At 36.1% G+C, this 26,278-nt stretch overlaps 1 protein-coding gene across 3 annotated transcripts; it reads left to right on the top strand.

Annotated features, from left to right (window-relative positions):
- Positions 1-882: 882 nt before the first annotated feature.
- Positions 883-19,488, top strand: LOC135584891 (villin-2-like). 3 transcript variants are annotated; one of them, XM_065079966.1, is made up of 23 exons: positions 883-1,019; positions 4,254-4,406; positions 4,538-4,637; positions 5,780-5,848; positions 5,951-6,187; positions 6,278-6,455; positions 6,537-6,669; positions 8,466-8,625; positions 8,704-8,860; positions 8,944-9,044; positions 9,136-9,294; positions 11,055-11,123; positions 11,194-11,262; positions 11,407-11,544; positions 13,300-13,428; positions 14,159-14,306; positions 14,431-14,441; positions 14,534-14,674; positions 14,768-14,893; positions 15,782-15,847; positions 18,056-18,323; positions 18,681-18,913; positions 19,023-19,488. In XM_065079966.1, exons 2-23 carry the CDS (start codon positions 4,351-4,353, stop codon positions 19,134-19,136), a joined length of 2,862 nt encoding a protein of 953 aa, XP_064936038.1. In that variant the 5' UTR covers positions 883-1,019; positions 4,254-4,350; the 3' UTR covers positions 19,137-19,488. The 3 variants fall into 3 exon arrangements, with proteins under 3 accessions (XP_064936038.1, XP_064936036.1, XP_064936037.1); XM_065079964.1 differs by having other exon boundaries at positions 929-1,130; XM_065079965.1 differs by having other exon boundaries at positions 929-1,182.
- The last annotated feature ends 6,790 nt before the right edge of the window (positions 19,489-26,278 follow it).

The raw sequence follows: 26,278 nt of genomic DNA, 5'->3' as shown, positions 1-26,278 counted from the left end.
CATCGAACCATGCAAAATCATGTCATGAGAACTCTCAACAGTATCCTTTAATGCTTAAGTCAGTGAGGATTCTACTTATATTTTTAAGAGAGAGAGAGAGAGAGAGAGAGATCTCTCCCAAAACGCAACTAAGGAGTAATTTTATAGTAAGTTCTTAATAGTATCATTCCAACATCAAACACTAGTTAAATTTGACATAGTTAAATTTGACATGTGATAGCACCTGATCTACTTGATATTAACATAATATCGATCGCATATGGATAAGATGTCGATTGAATGATACTAATATATTGGTTATATGGTGATGAGGTGATAGTCACGTGGTTATCTCAATATTAGTTATTATAATTCTCACTTTTGCTAGAATTATATAATGTATATATATACATATACATACATATACATATACATATATATACATAATATATATATATATATATATATATATATATATATATATATATATATATATATATATATATATATTGCGTCACTTACGATAGCTCTAATATATGTAACCGACTTGAAATAATTATAGTTTGTTATTGTTGTGGTCGTTAGATGCCACCTTTCTCATCCAAATAAATTTTTGAAAGCAAACAAAAGGGTCACTTTTTTCCTTAACTGAAACGTAAACTTGGGATCACTAAAGCATGTTAGAAAAATAATACTTTATGGATAACGAAATGCACTCTCGTAAACTTAAAACAAGGAGTATTTTTTAGTAAATTACTAAAAAAAAATAAAAAAATATTAATTCATGTCATCAAGTTAACTCGTTCGATTGAGTTAATAATGATGATGATAACAACAACAATAATAATAATAGCATAACGACCACTAAAATCGAGACGTGTGGAGGAGTTGGGGGTGGGGGGCCGAAAGCGCGAACGGGGGACGCTACTCGTTCGCTTTTCTTGAAGCTACGGCACACATTTGCAACTTCCTCCTCCTCCTCTCTCTCTCCCTCTCTCGTCGTTGCCCATTGCTTCCCCACCTCTCACGGATCTTCTCAGGTTAGCCGATCTTTCCGCCACTCCCCTCTCCGCTCTTATATCTCGATTCCACCTCGGGTGGATCGATCTCGTCGCCGTTGGCGTCAGGCGCTCCGTCGCTCCTCTCCGCACGCAAGTCTCTCGCTCTTCTTCTTTCCCTTGGGGCAATCTTAACCTTCTCATCGTGAGCTCTGAATTTGATCGACGATTATTATTTCTAGCATTCTCTTGATTGTAGCATGTAACTGCGGTGGATGTATGGAATTTTTGGTTCCATTTGGTTGGATCCTTATTTCTTGATGGGATCACGCACTGATGATTGTTGACCTTTTTGGTATAGCTGAGTTCAGCTATTAGGACCATTGATTTGGTAATGAAGAGCGAATGTCTTGAGCGTGATTCACTAATGAAGAGTGAAAGATTCGAGTTACGTTCCTAATTTGCCTGATTACTTTAGTTCGATAGTCTGCATATGTTGCTTAGCTTTCCCTGTGATACAGCCTATATAACGTGGCTCCAAAACATGTCACAATACGGCTAGCTGTTCATGGTTTGCTATTTATCCGGTCCTTTTTTCAAGTGCCTAACCCCAACTGTTTGGACTACCCAAAGATGAGCGTGTCTTTGTCCTTGAGGCTACTCAGATGTGGCATTTTGTTTTATTTTGTTTCTGAACTTGTAAGATATCTGATGTGGAGGCATTTGTAGGCATAATTGCAGTGTGTCAGGAACAACTTCGATGAAAACAGAAGATTCATCATTCACAAATCTAAGATGACATACTTAGTTAATTAACAAACTAACTTACTTATCTACTAGGATTATCCCTGTTATCAATATGTGATAAATGTTGATGTGATGAACTCTATGCCAAAAGGATTCTTGCATTAGGATTACTTTGTCAGCCATCATTTACTAAAAGCAATTGGCATTTTAATGATTGCTTCTTTGTCTTTATCATGCTTTAATCATAGTCATACTTTGATTAAATTTGTGAAAGTTCAAGACTGCAATAAACTATTCTTTCAAATTATTGATCTAATAATTTGAGTATCCTTTGAATTCTTGTTTTCTTGCTTATTATCCATCTTCCATTGGAAATGATAGACAATGTTGGAGTTTCATACAGTGATTTTACAGAAATTTGATGTAGACAGAAGATATGAATGCTGGCTATGATTGATATAGTAAGACCATTTATAATTTCTCAGTTTTGTCTTTACAAATGCGAAATTGTAAAGTTAGCCTATTTCAGAGTTCAGAATCATTTAAGTTGAAGCTCTACAATTTCTTGTCAACATTTGATTTAAATTTTCTTTGTCATTGTACACCTTTTTTACCATATTTTTTTGTTTCTCTTTGATCAGATTTGATTTTATTATTTTTTCACTTTCTTTACAAAAAATTATCCAAGGGTAAAACCCAAAGCGATATTTTTTTATTTAAAAAAGAAGAAAGGCAAGGAGGAAAATTCTTTATAAGAAATTTTATTTAGTAAATACTCAAGCATCACAATCAGTGTTGTGATTTCATATTAACATGTTTAATGCTAAATTATTGACACCAAAATACAGCCAATTAATATAAAAAATCATAGGATTACCTTCTTTGAGTTAAGATTTACTTTATCCTAATTGATGGACCCTACAGAAGCCAATGTGGTTGGCGTTGTCTAAAACAATCTTCTTCCAAGTTCTTTCTGTACGTCTTTAAATAAATTGAAGTACTTGAGTAAAATTACTGATACTATAAACCAAGGTTTGAATACTGCCTAATACAGTTCGTTACAAGTGGTATTTATTGGTCTGACATGTCACCAATATACGGACCGGATGATATGCAGTACATATCAGTTTCCTGAGTGTTGATACACCAGTACAGACTGGTTCTGTACTGGTCTGAGCCCTGACCGATACAGTATGAGTATACGAAATCGTGAACCTTGCGACAAACCAAAAACTACCCACTTAAACTGCTTCTCTCACTGATCTTGACGTTAAGATTTGCCATTTGCCATCAAAATGTTTGTATGTCATTGGATTGCAGATGACTATTGGTGTAAGACCATAAGCTGACTGCCTCGTGCTCAGGCCATGTGATGTTTTCTCTAGTGCAGTCAGTTCATTGTTATTAGTTCTACACAGGTGAGAAAAACAATTGGCAGATGATGTGCTAAGCTGTGTTTTGAATTTTGGATATCAAACCCATTTGGTACCAATGTGTCCTATGTCCATAAACTCGTACATACCAAGTTTCGGAAAAACCATGAAAAAAAGGCTGAAAAATTAAATAAAAAGTTGCTATTTGGTATGAGGCCTGTACAGGGCAATACAAGCCCATACTGGATGCTATGCCTTCTACTGGGCATGAATAATACCTTAGTCCGCATATCGGAAGGTTATTGGACTGACAAACACTGCCTGTACTGAACTGTACTGGACAGTATCACAGACCTTGGTGCTAATTGTGGGTTGTCATATAGGAATATTACAATAATTAACTGCCATTTTGAGTTATGTATTCTTTGGTTGCTTTGATTGTTCCATTTATCTATTAGTTTTTCGATCATAAGATTGTAGCTTGCTGACATTTGAACCTTCTCTGACACAACTATAGGTATTTCTTTAGAAGAATCATCAACCCAGAGAATTCAGAACTGAAGATTCTCTAGTGGATTTACCTGATGCACTGGATTCTAGACATGACTCTAGAACCTTCCATTATATAATCTGTGCTCTGTCTGCCTGATGGAATCTTCATTCATCTTCTTTCTTGCTCAATTTCCTTGCTTAGTGAAGTATTCATAAAGTTCAGGAGAAGGTTATATATGCTTTTATCAGGTATAGGGATAACATTATGAATTTAAATGAATAACAAAAGTTAGGGAATATAAAGTGGTAGACTTTCACTAAAGGAAAATAAATCTCACTCCAAAGTATTTATCAATGCTGATCCTAGAATTTCCCTTGTCCTATATAAATTGGCAATGGACCAAACCACTAGTACTAAATCTAGAAGCTTCTGTGTTTTTTCAGGACTCTTGTGAACCAGACTATATGAATGAATCAGTGAAAATTAACTATTTTACCTCACTTGGCAATTGCAATCGTCTACTCATTTCACAACCGTTTGACTCATGTTGTCTGTCACTTTAATGCTGAATCTGTAGTTGAAGTTGCATGTTACAAGATGTGGAAGAGTTCTCCACAGAACATATTAGTTCTTGACTAATGACTATGTTAATTTTCTCTGCAGAGTGTCTTTGTTGCATAATTGACTGTTCCAAGCACATTTTGATATTGTGAAGGCATAATTTCTTTGTGTTTATTATAGAAGGCCTTTCAAATGCACAATGTCTAGTTCTACAAAATATGTTGATCCCGCATTCCAGGGAGTTGGACAAAAAGTGTATCCTTTTAATAAGTACTGTAAAATACACGAAAAAAGCAAGTTAGTTTCAGCATTAACTTCATAAAGTTTCTGTGTCCTTTTTCCATTTAAAGTGTTTACCGCCATAGCAATTGCTTAACAACACATAGAGGAACAGAGATCTGGCGGATTGAGAACTTCCAACCAGTGCCTTTACCGAAGACTGATTATGGTAAATTCTACTCTGGAGATTCATACATAATCTTACAGGTACCTTTTTTCTGCTTCTTTCTCTATTTTTTAAACTTTTGTCTGAAGATCAGTGCGTTTGTCCCTTCACATGAGCAATGAAATTAAAACTATTGGGAGATGCAAGATTAGTAGTGCCTTTTTTTAGCTCTCACTACCAGATTATGCTTGTAGTCTGTAAAACAATGTATACTAGGTTTATAGTTAATATATTTGTTCATCTATCAACTGGAAAACTATCCTGAACAAAGATTACTTGATCGAATAAAATATTCTGGTTCTTTTATCTTTTTATTTGGATAAAGTTTATTATTGGATCAGGTGATATGCAACATATTTTGCTGTCTGGAGTGTGGTAGTCTAGCTTAGCATAATGTGAGTGAGTATCCAATAAGGTGCATCGAGTGTGAAAATTCTTGTTATGTAGCCATTCATCTTCTTTTTCATGGGCAATATCTAGATTGCTTTGGAGGACAAGAGCCTCATCTAGATCTCGAAAGCTGATATTTTCCTCTTCAATCGCATTCTCATCTTGGAGATTGAGGTCAAATTTTGGTTCATCTTTTTTTTATCTCTTTGCAAGTGAGATAATCTTACTGATTAGACACTTGGAGGATGTGCAACCACATCTGCGAGTAAGGTTTCAAGTTTCAGTCCCTCACTTGCTAAAACCATGTAGGCATGAAATATGCTAATGAGGATGTCAAACCTAATAAGACCTGAATGGTGTAATGTTGCTGTTTTACATTGTTGTGTGTACAACTAAATGAGGCTGCTACTATTAATGACTTGGGCTTAAGCATTTAGAGGCATGTGGTTAGGGTCCATTCCACCAAGTTAATAGATGAGTAGGTTGATGAGTTCATGAGATACTTGTTCTCTTTCTTTTCACGAATTTTCCATCTCACTGCATTGTTTGGGGCTTTTTAACCTAAATCATAACTGAGGATTCATTTGATATTCAATATTTTCTCTGCAACTGCACCAAAGATATTCTTACTCATGGGAGTGTGACTCAATGTTAGGAATAAATTTAAACCTGCTGCACATTGGAAACTTGGCTTTATTACAGAAGTAAACTTGGCTTTGTTACAAAAGTACACTTGGTTTAGCTATAATCTCTAAAGTATACTTGTTTTTATGTGATGTGTCCCTTGTTGCAGACGACTTCTGGCAAAGGTGGTGCTTACCTTCATGACATTCACTTCTGGATTGGAAGAGAGTCAACCCAAGTATGCTATTTAAGCCTAGTGATATGGAAGAAAAATATATGTTTTTATTTTGAAAACAAGATATATGTTCAGATACATTATTAAGTTTGTGAATTCTCACAGGATGAAGCTGGGACTGCTGCAATCAAGACAGTTGAACTTGATGCAGTTCTTGGAGGTCGTGCTGTCCAGCACAGGGAACTTCAAGGCTATGAATCTGATAAGTTTTTGTCATACTTCAAGCCTTGCATTATACCTTTGGAAGGAGGATTTGCTTCTGGATTCAAAAAGCCCGAAGAGGAAGTTTTTGAAACACGGCTATATGTTTGTAGAGGAAAACGTGTTGTTAGAATGAAGCAGGTGCTGAATCTTTTCCTGTAGCTTTTATTTAGTTTTGATGTGCAAAATTGTGTTGCATGCATGTGGTGATTTCCAAAGTTGTCTTCAAAGGTTCCATTTGCTCGGTCATCACTGAATCATGATGATGTGTTTATCTTGGATACTGAGATGAAAATATATCAATTCAATGGTGCTAACTCCAATATCCAAGAAAGAGCTAAAGCTTTAGAAGTAGTACAATATTTGAAGGACAAGTACCATGAAGGAACATGTGATGTTGCAATTATTGGTAAGAGACCTATATCTTATGGACAATATATGTTACATTTATGCATATTTCTTCGTTTTAATTACAACTTTGCATTGTAAGATGATGGGAAGCTCCAAGCTGAGTCAGACTCCGGTGAATTCTGGGTCCTTTTTGGTGGCTTTGCACCAATTGGCAAAAAGGTAGTCAATGAAGATGATGTTGTCTTAGAAATGGCTCCTGCAAAATTTTACAGGTATTATTTATATATTTTAACTCTTTATGCATGGTGCTTGTTCGAGTTCCCTACTATATGCTGAGCATTTATGCTGTCATACAAAACTCTAGCTTCAATAATTTCAATAGTTGCTGCTTGACTAGATCTTTAGCTACTATCTGTGCCTCCTATACAAAAATGGTTTTCAGTGGGAATTGGTGAGCATATATGAAAGCGATTTTTATCCTAGCATTGAATCATTTAATTTTTCCCAAGTTGCTTTATATGCTAAGTTTTTTTCAGTGAAATGACTTCTTTATGTAGGGGTAAGCTTGCATATGTTGGCCCTTCCCAGATCCTATATCGTTAGGAGCCTTGTGGGTTGGGCTGCTCTTTAGAATAACTCTTTTGCAAAGATGATTCAAATAACTTACCTTCCTCAAGTACATAACTTTTGTTCATGAGCCATAATCTGTCGATAATTAATTAGCTTATGGGAATCTATTTGTTCATGTATCTTTTTATTTTACTTATAAGCTTTTGTCATCACTCTGTTTGTGTATATACTCTTTCTCATCCATGTGTTTATTTAGAAACTTCAGTTATGAAAAGCTCATGCTAGGGAAAAGAAATTTTTGGGTTTTAATGAAATTGACTATTCCAATAAGATTGGGAATCTTTACTTTTTTGTTGTTATTTGAGAATCCTGTATTTCTTTCTATCATTATCATTGAATTGGTAACCACCAAACTTAAATAGCTGTAGTGTTTCCTGTTTGTGGTGATGTGTTAGGTTTAGAGGGGGGGCAATCTTGCGATGTAGAAGGTGAATCCTTATAATGCATGGTGGACCTCTAAAGTAGCCTTTTCGAAATACATGTGAAATCAGATAACTTGAAATTCCGATAGAGATATATATGATCTCCAATCTGTGATCTTATTGCAAATGGATCAATCCGTTGTCAAGTAAGGTAACACATGTTATATGAATGCTAAGAACAGTTGTTGACATAAGTGTAGGTAAAATGAGTCTTATTTGAAGCCAACATAAAAAAAAAGAATTTCTGATCTGATCAGGAAGATAAAGAAATCTAATGGATCTGTACCATTGAAAGACCTGCATATGACCAAACAGGCAGTGGCAGGAACAGGTGACCAACATTTTTTCTGATCTTTAAAGTGATCTGTTGGAAGAGGATTTGTTATGATTATCTCTTTGGAGAGTTTTCTTATGCTTTAGGCAGCTGGTGGCTCATTGATCACCTTTGTTGTGTAAATGCTGTTAAGGTAGAAAGAGGTTCATTGTAACTCAAAATAAGTCTTGGCAGGAAAAACAAGAAGGAAAGAGAGGTGGTTCCCTTGTCTTTGGTGAAAAATGATCCACAAAGCATTGGGGACCATGATTCTCATTTACTTTCAGCACAAATTAATTTTGTAGTCTCATTCTCCAGCTACACATGTTTTTGACCATTCCAAGACTTAAATTATGTTTTACCTTGTAGTTTTTCTTACATCAGAAATGAGAATTGTCGTGTGTTAATATTGCATATCAAATATTCTAGACAATGATGGATCTGTTCTTTCATATCCTTGTAATTGAAAGACTGCATGCTAGACATTTATCAACAATACACTGAATGGGATTCTTGATGCCAGATTCTTCTATTAACCATTGATTTCAGTAAAAAGAAAACAGTATCATGCATTAGTCTAGGTCTTAGTTCTTTTGGTGCTATCCCATTGTGAATGTAGATTTCATCTAGGCTAATTTCAAGTTTTAGTACAAATATAAAGTTAATTATGCTATCAAGTTGTAATATACAAGTACTTCTGTAGTATCAATGATGGTCAGTTGAAGTTGGAAGAGAACACACTCTCTAAAGCAACTTTGGAGAACAATAAATGCTATTTGCTGGATTGTGGGGCTGAGATATTTATTTGGGTTGGCCGTGTTACACAAATTGAAGAGAGAAAAGCTGCCAGTAAAGCTGCTGAGGTATTATTTTTCTGTTAATTTTCTAATTCTGATCTTTTGTGCTTTCAAATTGGTGCCCGTAATGGCCTTTCCTTTTAGGACTTCATCATCAGTCAAAACAGACCCAAAACAACGCATGTTACTCAAGTTATTCAAGGTTATGAAACACATGCATTTAAATCCAACTTTGAATCATGGCCTGCTAGTACAGTGACAGGAAATTCAGGTGGAGAGGAAGGACGAGGAAAAGTTGCAGGTAAGAGTAAAATCTTCTGTAAAGGCACTGACTAAATATATTGTCCATTCTTGATAATTATGTATTATGTTGTGTTTGGGTAGCTTTGATAAAGCAGAAAGGTGTTGATTTCAAGGGAATCACAAAAGGCTCTCCGCAAAATGAAGAAGTTCCTCCCTTGCTTGAAGGCAGTGGAAAACTTGAGGTTCTTTTTATATCTTTTGCCTGTAGATTCTTGCATATGAAGTTAGATGGTGCTTGTTCTTTGAATTTTTAAGTTATGAAATCACTTGCAGGTATGGCGCATTGATGATGGTGCCAAGAATCAAGTTCCAAAAGAAGAGATTGGTAAATTCTATAGCGGAGATTGTTATATTGTGCTCTATACATATCATTCTGGTGAGAGGAAAGAGGACTACTTCTTAACCTCTTGGATGGGAAAGGATAGCATTCAGGTAAGTAGCAATGAGCAAATATCTTTGAAGGAAAGAAAAGAAATTTTCTTCCATTGAAGTCATTATGTAATTAACTCTTATATGGATCTTTACCCTTCAAGACATAATTTATCTGTGTTACTGTTAGATGTATATCCAATTTTATGATAAACTTTTTCTCATGACCCTTTGTCTTCTGCTTTTGTAGCGATTGACAGCTTAAGTATTACCACCCTAGGCTTTGTCCAACATGGTCCAAGATCATGAATAAAGGGTTAATGCTATTGCCAAATGGTAGGCTTATTGTCTGGCAAAGCTTCATAATGATCAACTTACCGTCCAATATACTTGATACAGTGAACTTACCGGATGGTAAGCTTTATTTCAGAGTCTCAGACCACATGAAAAATTGTCTAGTCCATGTACCAATCGGCTGTCAGAACAATAAATACCAATTCATACCCAATCTGTTTTGTTGAAATCTGTAATCTTGATCAGAAGCATGATTAGAAATTTATAATTATAGTCATATTAATTGATGCTTGCTATGGCACAAATTAGCTTTTATCAGTTAATCCTCTCACAAGAGAAACTACTATAGGTAAATCTAAAGTGCTGGCTAAATGACCTTCCTCTACACCTGTTGCTCGGGAGTTTATGCCATTGCATCCAATATTTTCTTGCCTAAAGTGACATAAGTATTGAATATAACACTTTGTTATATTAGTGGCATGGCATGCCTTGTTGGACCTTGGGGCATGATACTATTGCCAATTGGATCATGCATAGATGTGGCATGTCTTTGCATTGTGCACCTCATTGTTTATCTTGTGATGGTGCATCCTCAAAGTTAATATAAAAAAATTTAGTTGTAATTGGCTGAACATGGTTTTGACGAGGTGTTAAAACAAGGCTTCTTCTCCAATCTATTTGACATTAATGGAGGATTCTTCAGTGTGGTCAATGGTGTAGGACCTCATAGGATTGCTTGCTTAGTGTCATTTTGGTACCAAATTATTGGGAGTTAATATCAGAAAATTATACTCCTAAAAAATCTAACATGTAGAAAACTAAATTATTTAATTGCTAAAAAATGCTGTAAAATTTATTGGGAAAAATAAAAAGGATGATGGTACCTCTATGTTCTTAGGGGATTACAGGGTTCCCTCGTTTGTACTTTTAACTTGTATACTCTATCTAGACTAGATAAAAGTTAAATTCTTCAAAATGCCCCTGAGATTGCTTCTACCCTTCTCATATGTTCTTTTGGTTGGTTCTCGATTTTGGACCCCACCTGGTTGTTTGTTGGATGATGGGATCTGTGTGCCCAAGGATAAAAAACCTGATGTGGCCTTGATAGGATTGGAAACCTTTCTTCCTTACTCGAACCAAGACTCTCTCATCCTATAGGATAGCTTTTACAAACAGGGAGTGCACACGAGAAAGGCAGTTGCCACACGTGGAAAAGATGCAGGGATTAGTGGGTTGCTACAAATGACACTTTTTTATGAGTGTCCTCCTAATTTATCATCTCAGTCATTATGAATTTTTCATATTCTTTTATGAATCTCAGCAAGCCTCAGGATATCCTGAATTGTTTCTCTTAATCATCGACACAAACTTAATTGACATTCCAGGTTTAAGTGCAAGATCTTACTCCCAACATAGTTGCATGTCTAGGTCCAAGAGTTTCATAACTAATATTGCATGAACAGTTCACTTAACTTGTTAATTAGGCTTGGTTCACTTGGTGCAAATAACATGATATTGTTTCTTTTCAGGATGATCAAATTATGGCTACTCAGTTGGCTACTACTATGTGGACTTCCCTAAAAGGAAGACCAGTGCAGGTTTTTGTTATTGATATTTTATTCAGAAGATGAGAAGCAGAAGCAAGTTTATTGAGTATGCCTCTTGCAGGGTCGCATTTTTCAAGGGAAGGAACCACCACAATTTGTTGCACTCTTTCAGCCTCTGGTTCTCTTGAAGGTATGTTACTTATATCATTTCTATCTGGTATGTAGGGAATTCATATGACGCTTTTCAGACCTGTTAGTGTCATCCTTTTATCGCATAAAGAGAGGGGTTATTTACTTATTTTATTTCACTTAATGTTTTTTCTTTCTTGCATAGGGTGGAATTAGTTCCGGTTATAAGACGTTCATTGCAGAGAAGAATCAGAATGATGAAACTTATACTTCTGATGGCATTGCACTAATCCAAGTATCTGGTACATCAGTCCACAACAATAAAGCAGTTCAAGTTGATGCGGTATGATCTTGTGAATCTTATACATTAGTATATTTTATCAATTTGAACCTTCTGCATCCTCAATTATGACACAAATAAAATAATGTAACAAAAACTTGGTTTATGCGTAAGTTGTCATCTGCGGCTGTCGGAAGCAGAAAACAAATAATTGATTATCAGAATTATATCATTATGTATGAGACAAGAGGTTGTTGGTTTTGTGGTAAGAGTAAATATGATGATGCTAATGTGACACTGCATGTACCATGTCACCAGTCAACATGCTGTCTTTGTTGACCAGCACATGGAAAAATTAGCCCGACCATTTGTTGGTGTAATTGGCATTGCTTGGCACAGTTCAGCATGTACCATTCTGTGTTGGCCAGAGTAAATATCTACACTTTAATTGCTCAAACTGGTATTCTGCATAAACTATAAAAGATAAAGTTTAGCATAATATTCTTAAACTAATAATGAAACCCATAGAGTAATTGCAGTTGAAAAAGAAAAAACTAAAATGATAGGAGATGAATAATGATCGTGTTAAATTTAAACATAATCAATGATTGTTTTATCACTGAATTTAAATGGAGCAGCTTCCATTATTCTCTTACCTGTCTGGTTAAGTCTATAGGAAGCTTCTTGAGTCAAATTTAATGTTAAGCCTTTGTGGATGAACAAAGTTTTGAGCTCCCAAGAACCTCTCTAGCACAGGAACCATATCTGATATGGGCGGGTAGCTTCATTTTCCTAATCGAAATTATCAAAATCATGAAAGTGCCTTTAATATATTACTTGCTATATTTTAACCTAGTTTGTCTATTTGAAATAGCTTGAAACAAGAACTAATGAGTAGCAAGTTTATGAAAGAAAAGTGACTTTGTGAATTTTAAAATTAAGTTGCTGAATTATGACTAACTAATTAGAGGGGCAAGTGACAAAATTATTATTGTTGTCTGAGCCCAATTATTTTCCCCTTTTGCCTATCTCTGGTTTATATGGTACAAGGAAAAACTTTACATCTATCCTGTCTGTTGGACATAGAATCCTTTTAGCTTTCTAAGTCACAGTGTTTTCAAGTTCCTATGCTAATTAATTTATCCATCAAGTCTCACTTGTCACAACTTAAGCCAGTAGCCAACTGGAATAATAACTAAATGTTTCGGCTTAGTGGATGAAAAGTTGAACCAAATGTTTTGGAGTAGTTCACGGTTTTATACATGTACCTATTCATTTAATCAAAAATGTCCTCCAATTCTGTTATCTAAGAAGAGCAGTTACATACAAAACATCTTAGGCTTCGTGAACACACATTTACCTGAGACAATAGCATTATGTCAGAGGGCACCTAAAATTTGTAAATGAAGTTATCAGATACATTGTTACTGGCTGATTGTCCAAAGCAATATTCTGGAGAAGCAATATATAAATTTCCAAAAGTAGGACATTTTGGAGCTATGGTTGAATGCATAATAGAAGGTTAGTTCACCAAGGAGAAGCACAAAAATATATAACCTGACACCTGACGCTCCTCAAAGGTTTCGGTTAATAATCGGCTGCATCAATGCCTTTTTAAGGTGGTCCAGCCACACATTAAGCTGTCTTGGCAGATGAGCACAAGAGAACCTGTTAATCTTCATTTTTATTTAACAAAAGCATCATTCTCATTTGGCTTGAGATTTCATTGGAATAGTCTTGATACTTGCATGTATTCGAATATACATTAGATAACTAAGCACTACAATTACACTGACATATAATCTTTTTTGTTTTTAGGTGGCAACATCATTATGTTCCACTGATTGTTTTATTTTGCAATCTGGGAATTCACTATTCATATGGAATGGAAGTTCAAGTACACATGAACATCAACATTGGGCTGCAAAAATTGCAGAATTTTTAAAGGTAAAAGTATGCAAATAATGTATGATCTCTTGGTTCATTGTTATCCTTTTTATCCCATGTGAAGCCAACATGCGATACTCTCTTTCATTTGACAGTTTTGTCATCGGTCAATGGAAAGTGGAAATAGTATGTAGCACACATAGATTACTTTGAGGTTGAACTAATCCATCTTTGCAAAATTTCTGGGTTGTAGTTGGTACTTGGCTGCCTTTCCAGTTAATATGTCCACATAGTTCGATTGAAGTTTGTATTTTGGCTGCCTCTCATTGTGGCATGGTTCAAGTTTGATAGATTTTGGTGCAGATTGTTGGGAATTAGTTCTGGTATATTATTGCTCAAACCCATTTTGTGTCTGTCCACCAGTGGTTACTGTTTTGGGTCTTTGCATAACCACACTACATTTGACATCTATGTGTAGGATTTAGGTATGAAAGAATGATCTTCTAATGTCAACAAACAAGAAATGAGAAGGGTTGCCCGGTTTAGATTTTGGCTTATTATTTAAACCACTTTTTCTTTGCCCTGTTTGTGAATTGGTTAGCAATGACACCAGAGTCTGGCTTGGGAAGCTTTTCAAGGACTTCTGCAATTGCAGACAGTATCTCTTTACTTTTCTGTGGTACTTTGCTATGTTACTGTATCTATATATATGCTTGTATACATATACATATATACATATACATGTTTTTTCCAACATCACAAATCAATAAGATTATTCTTTATTCTGCAGCCAGGTGTCACACTGAAGTATGTCAAGGAGGGAACAGAAAGCTCTGCTTTCTGGTTTGCTCTTGGTGGGAAGCAAAGTTTTACCAGCAAAAAGATCACGCAAGATGTTGTTAGAGATCCTCACTTGTATACATTTTCACTTAAGAAAGGTTGGATTGATTCCAGAAATATAAATTTGGAACAATTTCCAAGTCTTGACATATTTTGATCCTTTTTCATAATCTAATAATCTCAAATTTTATGTTCATTTGTTGTCAAACAATGCTTCTCCAGGAAAGATAGAGGTATGTGACTGCTCCCAAGTGTAACATTTGATGGAGAAACTCATACCCAGTGCCTTTACACATCTTGCTTGTATATTTCCCCCTTGTTGCAGGTGTTTGAAGTGTTCAATTATTCTCAAGACGATATGTTAACTGAAGACATGTTGCTACTTGACAGCCATGCTGAGGTCTTCATATGGATTGGACATTCTGTGGATCCCAACGAGAAGCAAAAGGCATTTGATATAGGACAGGTATAAACAGTTATCCTTCTTTTTATTTGTACTATAGTATTACTAGTGTTTGCTATTGCATTACTCTAATCTACCAAACTTTTCTTTTCCTAGAAATACATAGAGCTTGCAGTGCTGCTAGAAGGTTTATCCCCAAATGTACCACTTTATAGAATCACGGAGGGTAATGAACCATGTTTCTTTACAACATATTTCTCTTGGGACAGTGCAAAGGCTGTGGTATGTCTGGTGTCTCCTGTGCTTTACTTTGCCCCTTTTTTGGAGAATTTGTTTTTGTCTCTTCAATCTCAATTTAATTGAATAAGCTCATATTGGTGGGATAAATTATTCAACTAAGTTTGGAAACGTTAGATGTCATGCGTTGAAAGATGTACATAATGTTTGAGAAATTTACAAGGAACCAAAATAAAGAGGGAACAGGTGATTTAAGCTTCTAAAGTAGAGGTTTAACAAAGACCTTTGAATAAGTTGGACCAATATCCCTGCTTAAAGGTTCCTTACAGAAAGTAACCTTATGCTTCCCTAGTAACATACATTGTGACCAAAATCATGTGATTATATATGATAAATAGGAGATCCTTATGTAAAGTAACTTATGATGACAGACTATACTGAGCAACAATTTGATTTAACCAAAGTTAAATAACATCTTTTGTTTCCTCTGTGAGTAGACTCATCCTCGGTCTTGGATCTGATTGAGGCGACTTCGATCCTTGTGTAGACCTAGAATGCCATCCTTTTTACTGGTTATCCATCTTGCTATAGTTGTTGTTTTCCTTTGGACTTGGGGAAAAAATTCTACGGTGGATTTAGATCTAATTTTTACTCAGTCAATGAGAAAGGTATATGTATTGTCGAAGCCATCATGTTCTCTTTTATTATGCATCCGTGGTCTCCCAAATGCTATGTATAATTATACTGCACAACAAGTACATGTAAAAAAAATGTATTTTCTTGGCATCAAGCTAAGTCATTGATTTGCGCCACTTGCTTATTTTGATATAAATCCTTGTTGTGCAAAGGAGAGTAACTTATTCTGCTTTCTGGTATGTACTTCATAAACTTCATATTGGCAAAAATGACAAACTGCTTCTCCATATCATGCAGGTTCAAGGAAATTCTTTCCAGAAGAAACTATCGTACCTATTTGGGGCTGCCATGCTTGCTTCAGAGGTAAATATTTAAGCCAAATTTACATAGTTAAAGTCCTGGTAAAGCTATAAGTGCTCTATCATTAGGATTAGGATTTTAACTGATATAGTTGCATTTAGTAAAATTAACTGTCAAGCTAACATCAGCAACCAGAAAAAGAAAAGAGAGAAAAATGGTAATATTTGAATCCTGTCTTTGGATCCTAATTATGTAGTTCTAAAGGATCAAGTTTTATGTTGTCCTTCTCCAACAAGAAAACTAGAAAAGGGTTGCAAATTTGTTTAAAACTTTTTTGGTATAATTTCATGTGTGTTTAATCTGTAATTAGTGGGTTTTCTTCTTAAATCTGAAATATTTAGCATTGTTTGTGAAACTTCTTAGTTTGCTAGTACTAACCTTCAAATATCTACTGTTCACTAGTTCAGTAACCATGTTGAACCAGCCATGTTCTGTGAAAATATTATCTGAAGTTTACCAAGACTTTATGGTTGCTGACTATATGCTGATCCTTGATTACTCAACAAATAAACATGACTTCTCATGTTGACACCTGGCCTTCTCTTGTGCTACTGATAGTTGATACTCATCATTGTATGTTCCTTTTTTCTATTATTACGAAGTTTTCCACAAAACATATTGACTTCATCTTTTAATAATGGTAAAAGAGGCTTCATATCTTAAGATGGTCAGACTAACTTTCATCAGCAGTCCTGGATGACACCAAATTAGCTAAGAGCTCAAAAATGTCATTAGCACCTTTAGGTTAGGAATATATCTTTTAAACTTTTTATCATCTGTTACTCAATTATATTAGAAACTAGAAAGGACAAAGTGGATTGATTCATTGCCATCTTCTGTGTCATAGTGCAAGAAGTTATTTTTCATTTTTCCTTTTTATCCATGATAAAGGCATAGGTGTTTCAGCTCTGCTAGTAGAGGAGTGGAAGGGGAACAAAGCAGATGAAGAGAAGAAAATGTAGAAATAGAAGAAATATGACCTTTTCTTATCACAATACCTAAGTCCATCATTGACTCCATTAAGTTGTCAAAAATGAGGGGAATTATGGTATGAGAAGTTCAGTTGAACCTTGATTCACAGGATAAGTATTGTTCTTAGAATCACTTATCAGATTAGGATTGCTTAAAAACATTGATTTTGTAACCAAAAGAATAAAAAGAAAATATTATATATGTTATTTTTATAAATTTTATGATACATGTATAAGATTCATTGAAGAAATTATTTGGAAAACTTAATAATATAACTATTTGATTTACGGTTGTTAGATTTGCTCACTCCTTCCCGTGTACCATCCATGGTTGGGTTAGGGTTCTCTCTAATTAATTAATGGATTCAGTCATAGTTCGTCTTATCGATCCATATTAGTGTACCGACCAGCTATCAGTACAGTATGTATCGAACCGTACTGAGTATACTGACACACGGTATGATGGGACATACCAATGTATTGCCCGTATCAGTTCTCTGTTGGACTAGTATGTACCGCCCATACTGAGCGGTATGCCTCAATATGACAACCCTTAGATTTAACATTGGTTGACTAGTTTATGTTTGTAGTTGGAGGGTGGGCCCTATAGCTTATGGGTTTGGTTTATATCTATAAATAGTTGAGGTGCAAGAAAATGGGGATTCTAATCAATATTATTTATTGGATTTATCCTTACTTACCCTTCCTTCTACATTTCTCTATTCTTTCTATGTCTCACCCTATTCTCTTCTCTCTCTCTCTCTCTCTCTCTCTCTCTCTCTTGCACACACAACGCACTTCATTAGGGCAACTGAGGACCAAATGTCGCAAATGCCAAATCAGCAATAGCAAGTGCAAATAATCAAACTACGAAGGAATTGTTTTTTTCCTGGTCATTCCCAGTGCTACTGGTCTTCATAGTTCATCCTCTTAACCTTTGTGACTGCTTGAAACAAATAAGAAGCCAAAGTGCATCTTTCTTTCTTGCAAAGCATGTTAACCTTTCCATTTTCAACATTAAACTTGTTATGTTTTCCTGGTCACATTAGCTTTCAAATTACATTTGGCAACTTTTTGTATGTTAGTTGAGCATATTAGCTTCGGGGTTTTAATTGGGGGTAGAATATGTTTGACAATGTATAGTTTGATGCATATAAATAATTAAATTTCTGGCATCTCAGAGAGGAAAACATTTGATGATTCATTTTCACTTACTATCCATGCCTATGATTTGCTTCAGTCTAAAGATAAATCTGTCAGTGCGGATCATGATGGACCCACTCAAAGGGCATCAGCCCTTGCAGCACTTTCATCTGCATTTAATCCATCTTCAAATGCCAAAGCTACAGCACCGAGGCCTTCACGATCAGGCCAAGGGTCACAGCGAGCAGCTGCAGTTGCTGCACTATCTTCAGTTTTAACTGCTGAGCAAAAAAGGGGAGAATCAGAAACCTCTACAACAAGATTCAGCAGAAGCCCTTCCCCTGGTCCACGTGTGACTGTTAATGGTAATGTCTATCATCCATCCCAGGTTATTTCTCATGTTTCTCTATGCTAAATGTAGCTGCCCTACAGTACATACCATGTATTAGAACAAGTTCACAAAGATAAATCTTCTTCTAAAAGTGTCCATTGAGTTTCATTTTCAGAAATAAATATTTTCGAGACACCAAATGTTTCATACAAGGAAATAAATAAAGTACAGTCACTGCCTTAGCAAACTTTCCAGTTTGCTGTCTCCATTGAGTCATTAATCAAAAACCAATGATAATTTTACACGAGATCAAAGACCTACAAGACACAAAAGATATATAAAGTTTAGCATTTGTAATGAGAATTTTTCTGATTATGATTATCTATTGCAGATTCCACCAAGACTGAAAGTGCAAGCTCAGAATCTGAGCAACCTCTTGAGCTTTTAGCAGAGAAGGAAGCCATAGAAGGAGATGGATCTGCGTCAGAAAGCAATGATGAAGATTCTGAGGTGACAGAGGAACCAAAGATAGATGAAAATGGGGTTGAAAGTACATTCAGTTATGAGTGCTTGAAAGTCAAGTCCAGCAATCCTGTCACAGGAATCGATTACAAACGAAGAGAGGTACATCATAAATCAAATATTTTTTCCTTCCTGGTGGTTCTTTGCTGAAGAAAGATGTAGAGGTAACCATAGATTCTATTCAGCTGTTGTAACCTTTTGCGTTTTGCAGGCCTACTTATCGGATGCCGAATTCCAGACAGTCCTGGGCATGACTAGGGAGACATTTTATCAACAACCCAAGTGGAAGCAGGACATGCAGAAAAGAAAGGTGGATCTCTTCTAAGCTTTTGAAGTCTGGAGTCACAGAACCTATCCCATTCGTTCTACTTTCATACTATGCTTAGTTATCCGCTTGCTCTGTTCTTCTCCGGCATTTGGTTCTCTGTTGTTTCGTAGTCACTTCATGAATGTTACAGTTTGCTATTTGTTGACGAGCAATGCATTTGTTTTGGGGTAAGTTTAAAGGTCAGTAGGCATTCTTTTATTCGTAGCAACCATCCAAGTTTGGCTGCTCAAATATATAATTTGTTTGTTCCTGTAAAGGTCCATATGTACTTATTTTGTGCCTGATAAATATGGACTCTGTATTAAGACTCTCAAGCACACTATTATAACAAGACTCTTTTTAATGTTTATATTTTTGGCATTGGCAAATGGACTATATATGTGCATTAATTAAAATTTGTTTATGTGTAGGTTTCCTAACGCTTCTACCATCGTTTTCTTCTTCCTCTTTCACCTTTCTCGTTTTGCAGTTCTGATTCCTCTGCTCATCTCTTTCTCTTCCGCTCCGTCTATCTATCTTTCTCTTCTCGTCTTACCTCTCCTCACCATCAACTCATAGTGACTATTCTGAGAAATCAAAAACTAAGGCTAACACGAAAAAATATTATTGATGTCTTGATTAGTTTAGAATGTCACTTGCATGAAGACTAAGATCGAGAAAGGTTTTCTAATTCGATCTTTTCAATGTCTAAATTTATAACTTGAGATATATGAGTGCCGGCACAAGTAATTCCTAGTGTCTCTTTTTTCTATGTTAAAGGTGAAACTTTATATTTGGTTATGAAAAATAAGAAAGAAACTTATGATTAGTTTTCTTATCATAAATAGTAAGAATGAAGCTTGTGATTGTTTTTCGAGTTATAAATGACAAAAAGAAAGCTTTGTCTTCTCCCTTTATAAGTATCACATTGTGGTGATATGTCAGATGATTAGCCAACAATATATTTAGTTCATCCGACATAGAGTGTTTAAGATTTTCTCTCGTGGGTTGGGTTTTCCCAATTCGCATGCCCTGAGTATATTTTGTCTTACGTTTTTGCTATGGCAAATTTCTTTTCACACGAGTAAGATTGTCCCAACTCACGTGTTTTAGGCACATTTGATATTGCATCTCCGTTATAGTAGATTTCTCTTCATGGGGATTGAGTTTTCTCGACTTACGCACCTCGGATATATTTTACCTTGTGCTTTCGTCATAGTAGATTTCTCTTCATGCATGTTGGGTTTTTTCGATGTGTATATCTCAGACATATTTTACCTTGTGCCTCCACCATGATAGATTTCTTTTCACATTGACCGAATTTTATTAACACACGCATCTCAAGCACATTGTACCTTGTGCCTCCACCATGTTAAATTTCTCTTCACGCGGATTAGGTTTTCCCAATTCATGTGTCTCAGACATATTTTATTTTGTGCCTCTACCATGACAGATTTCCATTCATGTGGATCGGGTTTTTACAATGCATGCATCTCGGGTACATTTTACTTGTGCTTTTGTTGTGATAGATTTCTCTTCAGGCGGTCAAGTTCTCCTGATGCATGCATTTTGAGCATTTTTTATCTTGTGCCTCTGTTATAATAGATTTCTCTTCATGCGAGTTAGGTTTTCCCAATACACGTACCTTGGACACATTTTACTTTGTGCTTCCACTATGATAGATTTCTCTTCATGTGAGTCAGGTTTTCCGATGCAAGCATCTCGAGCATATTTTACTTTTGTGCCTCCATCATGGTAGATTTCTTTTCATGTGAGCCAAGTCCTTCATCTAGTGTATTTTGAGCATTTTTTATCTTGTGCCTCTGTTATAATAGATTTCTCTTCATGCGAGTTAGGTTTTCCCAATACACATACCTTGGACACATTTTACTTTGTGCTTCCACTATGATAGATTTCTCTTCATGTGAGTCAGGTTTTCCGATGCAAGCATCTCGAGCATATTTTACTTTTGTGCCTCCATCATGGTAGATTTCTTTTCATGTGAGCCAAGTCCTTCATCTAGTGTATTTTGAATCCATTATTTGGCATGTTTTAAATCATTTATCTAACACTTTTCGAGTCCTTAATTCACTGGTGTTTCTTTGGAAGTATCTCGAAGGAACACTTGTCTCAATTCTAGGAGGAGAGAGGTTGGCTCCCTCCATATAAATCTCTCTTCACCTTATGTGTGAGGTTCATTCCTCTATTTGAACCTCCAAAGCCTCCTTAGAAATCTTCTTTGCTTCATTAGGTGAGTTGGTCCTCACCCTATATGGCGAGTTGATCCTTGAGTCTCTTATAGTCCTAGCATCGATTCAACAATAGATCAATCTTTTACCATTCTGCTCCTCCATCCCATTAGGTCGAGACGTCTCTCCTTTCTCATATAAGTTCTTCTTAATCTACTGGCCATCAGATGATCAAGGTCAATATTTTGTCTTTGAATAGCCCAAGGGTAGAGAAAGTTCTGACCTCCTCTTTATCGAGGGAGGTAGTTCTCGTGAACCCAAAAGTTCTTCGAGACTTTGAGTCTATAAAAGACTCACATGACTATGATTTAGTAGTGAGTGCACCATTTCTTAATTACCTACAAGTTAAGTATTCAATCTCAATCAAGTTTGACTTGAAAGTCTCTAGACTTAGTCAACATCCATTCTGTTAGTTACAGGTGCTCTGCAAGCCAATCACGTAAGTAATAGCGTATCTAATTCATTGCATAATATTTTTTGGTTAATATTAATAATAATATTTTCTCACTTTATATTATATGATGAATATATTGTGATATCGTTAAATCTATACAATGGGAATTGGGTCATGATAATGAGACCAATTCGCCTTTAAACACATAATAAATATTCATGATCATAAGTTATTCAAGAAGGACATCGAGATAATTAGACAAACTAGTATACTATATACTCATCTATATAATGAAAGCAGTTGGTCTCATAGCTGCTTATATGGGGATATCAGGAATATAATGCATGTGCTCATTGGAAAATGAGTTTACTGAATGATCCACTTACGAAAAATTATATGGTTAATGATGCTTCATCATTAGATAGCAATTTTATAGTCTCAATTGTGTATATGATCCGTAGACTTGAGATACTAATAATGCCTTATTTGATTACTTCGTTCTTTGATACTAAACATAGTATTTATAATGCCTTATATATAATCAATGGGAATGACAACTAACATTACGAAGGTAATTAGATGTCAATAAAAGATCATCCACTCTCGGTATCATGAGAAGAATATCTAATATGTTCTCACCCAAGCAAATCTCTAGCCAGGGTCACTCGGATTAAGAGAGAAGGAATTCTCTAAGAGAATCCAATAAGCATGAGACTCAGATGGATTTCGTATGGGCCTAACAATACCATACCATGTATATGGTCTCTAGGATATTAGATCGATGAGAGATTATAGATACATGATAACTGATGGCAGATAGGTCCAATAGATTAAATCCTCTGATACCGTATGAGGGCTATGGTGTAGTAGCATAGTACATTTATAGTCAATGAGTTAAGTGAATTATTATGAGAATAATAATTCATTGACTCAGAATGAGTTTTGAGTCATAAGGGGTTCTGACATGTGTAACTCACGGCCAGCTCGGTATTGGGCTTAGAAAGTCATACATATATGTTGGATGACTTGATGAATAGAGGATTAGATATGAGATATCCAATAAGCCTCCTTTACCCCTATTTTAATGAATCCATTAGGTGAGACCCAATAGAGCATGGAACCTAGAGGGGTTATTGATGGGGATCTAATACCCATTAAGCTAGTGGTTATTGGATGAAAATCCAATACCCATTAAGAAAGATCCATTAGGGCTTTTATGAAGGGGCTCTTTATAAATAGGAGTGAGGCTCAAATGATTATAGGCTAGACCCCTAGAACCATCGGCCTCCTCATCTCTTTCTCTCATCTTTCCCTTGTCGTGAGCCCCCTCCCTAATGTGAGAGGACAATAAGAGGGTCGGCCCCTTCTTGCTTACTGCTGTTGTGTGGTGGTGCGCTATCATGATGAGAGAACCCACAGTGAGGAAGAGGTGCGCACCGCTACCATTCATCGTGTGGATCATTACTAAAGAGGAGTTCACGAGAACTCCTTCATTCGTTGGATCAAGATTTATTGTTTTGTGATTTTGAGTTTTACGCTCACCATCATCACCCGATGATCCAATGCTCCTTATTCGAGAAATGGTTTTGTTTTATTTTTTCACTCTATATGTGATGCTCCTTAATGATTTCCCAACACATTTGACCTCGCCCCATTGTCTCTTTGGTTGTCCCATGTTGTCCTCGAGGTGGAACCTCATCTTTTCCTTCACCTAGTGATAATGTCTTGCCTACAATAGTGACAAATATCACATTCTCATATAGCGTCCAACTCGTGGTGCTATATATTAGTATTAATTGAAGAATGTAGGCATGTCGACATTAGTCTGACTCATAAACTCTTTATAGCTTATTGTTAACTATGCAAGGGAAAAAGTGGCTATTACTTGGCTACTCAGGGGGATTTAAAGTTAGTAAAGCCCCTTCCAACTGTAAGGGTTGGATGGAGCACTTTATTTTCATAGGTTCAAGTCAAGATTGGCTGTTTGATCTTACTTGATCGCACTACATAGATAACACCCCTTTTTCTTATCGGACGAGAAGGCAGGTTAAGTGCTTCGGTTGAGGGATATACTTCCTTCCTTTGAGGCTATCTAGAAGATGGATGAGGATTGACTAATCAATGCAAGTCTCAACTCGACTCCACAGGTATGACCCGAATCTCCCATCACTTCACCTCATCCCTCTTTTTAACCCTTTGTAGTCTTGTGAATGTGATCCTTTATGGGCATGAATCTGTATTCCTTAAAGAGGAAGGTATTTGTCTTCTCTTCGAGCATAATAGTGGCCTCTTTCGCTCTAGCTATTATCTGTGAGACATCGGTCGAGACGTTGGGCCCGACTCGATCTAGCCACCATGCTAGCACCGACAAGCCGAGAAAAAAATATAAGATTATTGTGATGAAGGTGCCTCACCCTTGAAGGGGTGGGAACCTGAGGAGCCAATTCTTGATGAGGAGATTCCTACCTACGTAGTACTAACACTTTTAGAGGGTCATCGAAGTTCTTGATCCTTTTCGGGAAAAAGCGAGGATAAACTAAGGTTGATATTCGACTTATGCAAGGGTAAACCCCTGCTCTTCATGGCTATACATAAAGCCATCCTGCCAGACACAGCCTCGGGAGTATCGTTGTAGCCAAGATAGGAGGGTTTGCATAAGGAGCAAAAGGTATAGGGTGATGGTGCAGCCTCAAAACGGTATTGTTACATATCCTTATATTTGGGGGCAGCAAAGCAGATCTATCATTCCCCTTCAGAGTTTTTGATCGACATCTACTTCCACAATGAAGTGCTTGTAAGTTAGGTCATGGCTAGTTCCTTTTGGATTCGCTTTGCTCATCTGTTTATTTTTTATTTGCAACACCATCACTATGTAATGGCCCTTATCGACCGTATTCATGATGCTGGTCCTGTCATCCACCAACAGGCCCTCATAATTGACAATCTTTAATAAGAAATCGAGGGGCTGAAGAAGGATGGAGGAGCTCTTGCTATTATTGCTGAGGCGGAAGCTCGAGGGGATAAGCTAGTGTAACAACTTGAATAAGCCAAACTATGCCTTGCTGATCTAGCCAAGCAACTGAAGGAAGTTCGAAGCACTAACTGGGCTATGGAGGATGATTTACTATAGCTCATCCAGGAGTTAGATTCGATGAGGGTGCATAACTCGGAGCTTAGCGAGTAAGTTGTGGTGGCCAATGAGCAAATTCGAGGACTAAAGGATATGTTGGAGGCCGAGCAACGAATGATACTAAAATATCAGAAGGAGATAATCATTGATTACAAGGCATCTACAAGGTTTAAAAGAGGTCTAGAGAGGAGGAGAGTCATCTCATACCAATTTGGGTACCAAATCGCCTTAGCTCCTTTTAAGGCAAGGTATCTTGAGCTGGAGCTCGAGGAGAACTCATTTACTAATTACCCCAAGGTTCAAAATATCCCAGTGATGGTCGAGGTGCCTTTTGATGATAGTCTTGACCTGCTGCCTAAGCTATCATATTTCATTGTGCTAGTATTTTATTTTAGATTTATCGAGTCAATTTACCTGACTTGTTCCTTATGTCGGGTGTGTCTGCCCTATTAATCCTTTATTTTGATTGGTCAAGGTTTCATTTTGAATGTAGATATATGGCCAAGTTGATATAATTTTTTTTAAGTAATAAAGTTTTTTTTTCTTAATTTGCATTAATGTTATCTTAAAGACACACTTAATAATTGATGCCCTCGGCTTTATAGGTCAACATCTGTTGTTGGGGTATAGTTTTCCCTGACCTGATCCTGTAAGAGGTTTTAGGGGTAAAACTTCTTCAAGTTTACAATGTGACATGTTATTAATAACGCCACAACTTCTATTGTCTTGAGGTGATACGTTCTATCTCAGTTGACCTCAATGATTTGATATAACCCTTCCCAGTTCGATGCCAACTTTTCCCAAGACCTAGTCAAGTCGTTGACCTTAGTTTTGTGGAGCACAAGGTCCCTTAATCCAACTCTTCAATGGTGGACACTTTGGTTATACACTTTAGCCATTGCCTTTTTATATCTTAGTGCTTGTAGATATGCTTCTGCTCTAACTTCACTAATCAGGTCAAGTCCATCTCAAAGTCCTTCAAAAGTTTTCTTATCAAAATTCTCAACTCGAAGTATCGAGAAGACTATCTCGGGTGGCTAAATAATCTTGATGCCAAAGGCTAAGTTGAATGTGCTAGTCATAGGTGCCTTGCAAGCCAATCACGTGAGTGATGACACGTATGACTTGACACACAGTCTTTTTGCTTAGTATATTTTAGTATTTTATCATTTTATATTATATTATATATATATATATATATATATATATATATATATATATATATATATATATATATATATATATATATATATATATATATATATATATATATAGTGATGTTAATGGATCTGTGCAATGGAAATCGGATCATGATGAGATCATGATAATGAGACTGATTCACTTTTAAACATATACCATAAATAATCCTGGTCATAGGTTACTCGAG

Source organism: Musa acuminata, chromosome BXJ1-8 (genome assembly GCF_036884655.1).
Source record: "Musa acuminata AAA Group cultivar baxijiao chromosome BXJ1-8, Cavendish_Baxijiao_AAA, whole genome shotgun sequence".
In the NCBI taxonomy this organism is placed as follows: domain Eukaryota; kingdom Viridiplantae; phylum Streptophyta; class Magnoliopsida; order Zingiberales; family Musaceae; genus Musa; species Musa acuminata.
This window is presented reverse-complemented; position numbering and strand designations above follow the sequence as displayed.

Coding starts and splice junctions, on each gene's coding strand:
- LOC135584891 (XM_065079966.1), top strand. CDS start 4,351: ATGTCTAGTTCTACAAAATATGTTGATCCCGCATTCCAGGGAGTTGGA. Junction 8,626..8,703: donor CTGCCAGTAAAGCTGCTGAG/GTATTATTTTTC, acceptor CTTTCCTTTTAG/GACTTCATCATCAGTCAAAA. Junction 11,545..13,299: donor AAGCAGTTCAAGTTGATGCG/GTATGATCTTGT, acceptor TTTTGTTTTTAG/GTGGCAACATCATTATGTTC.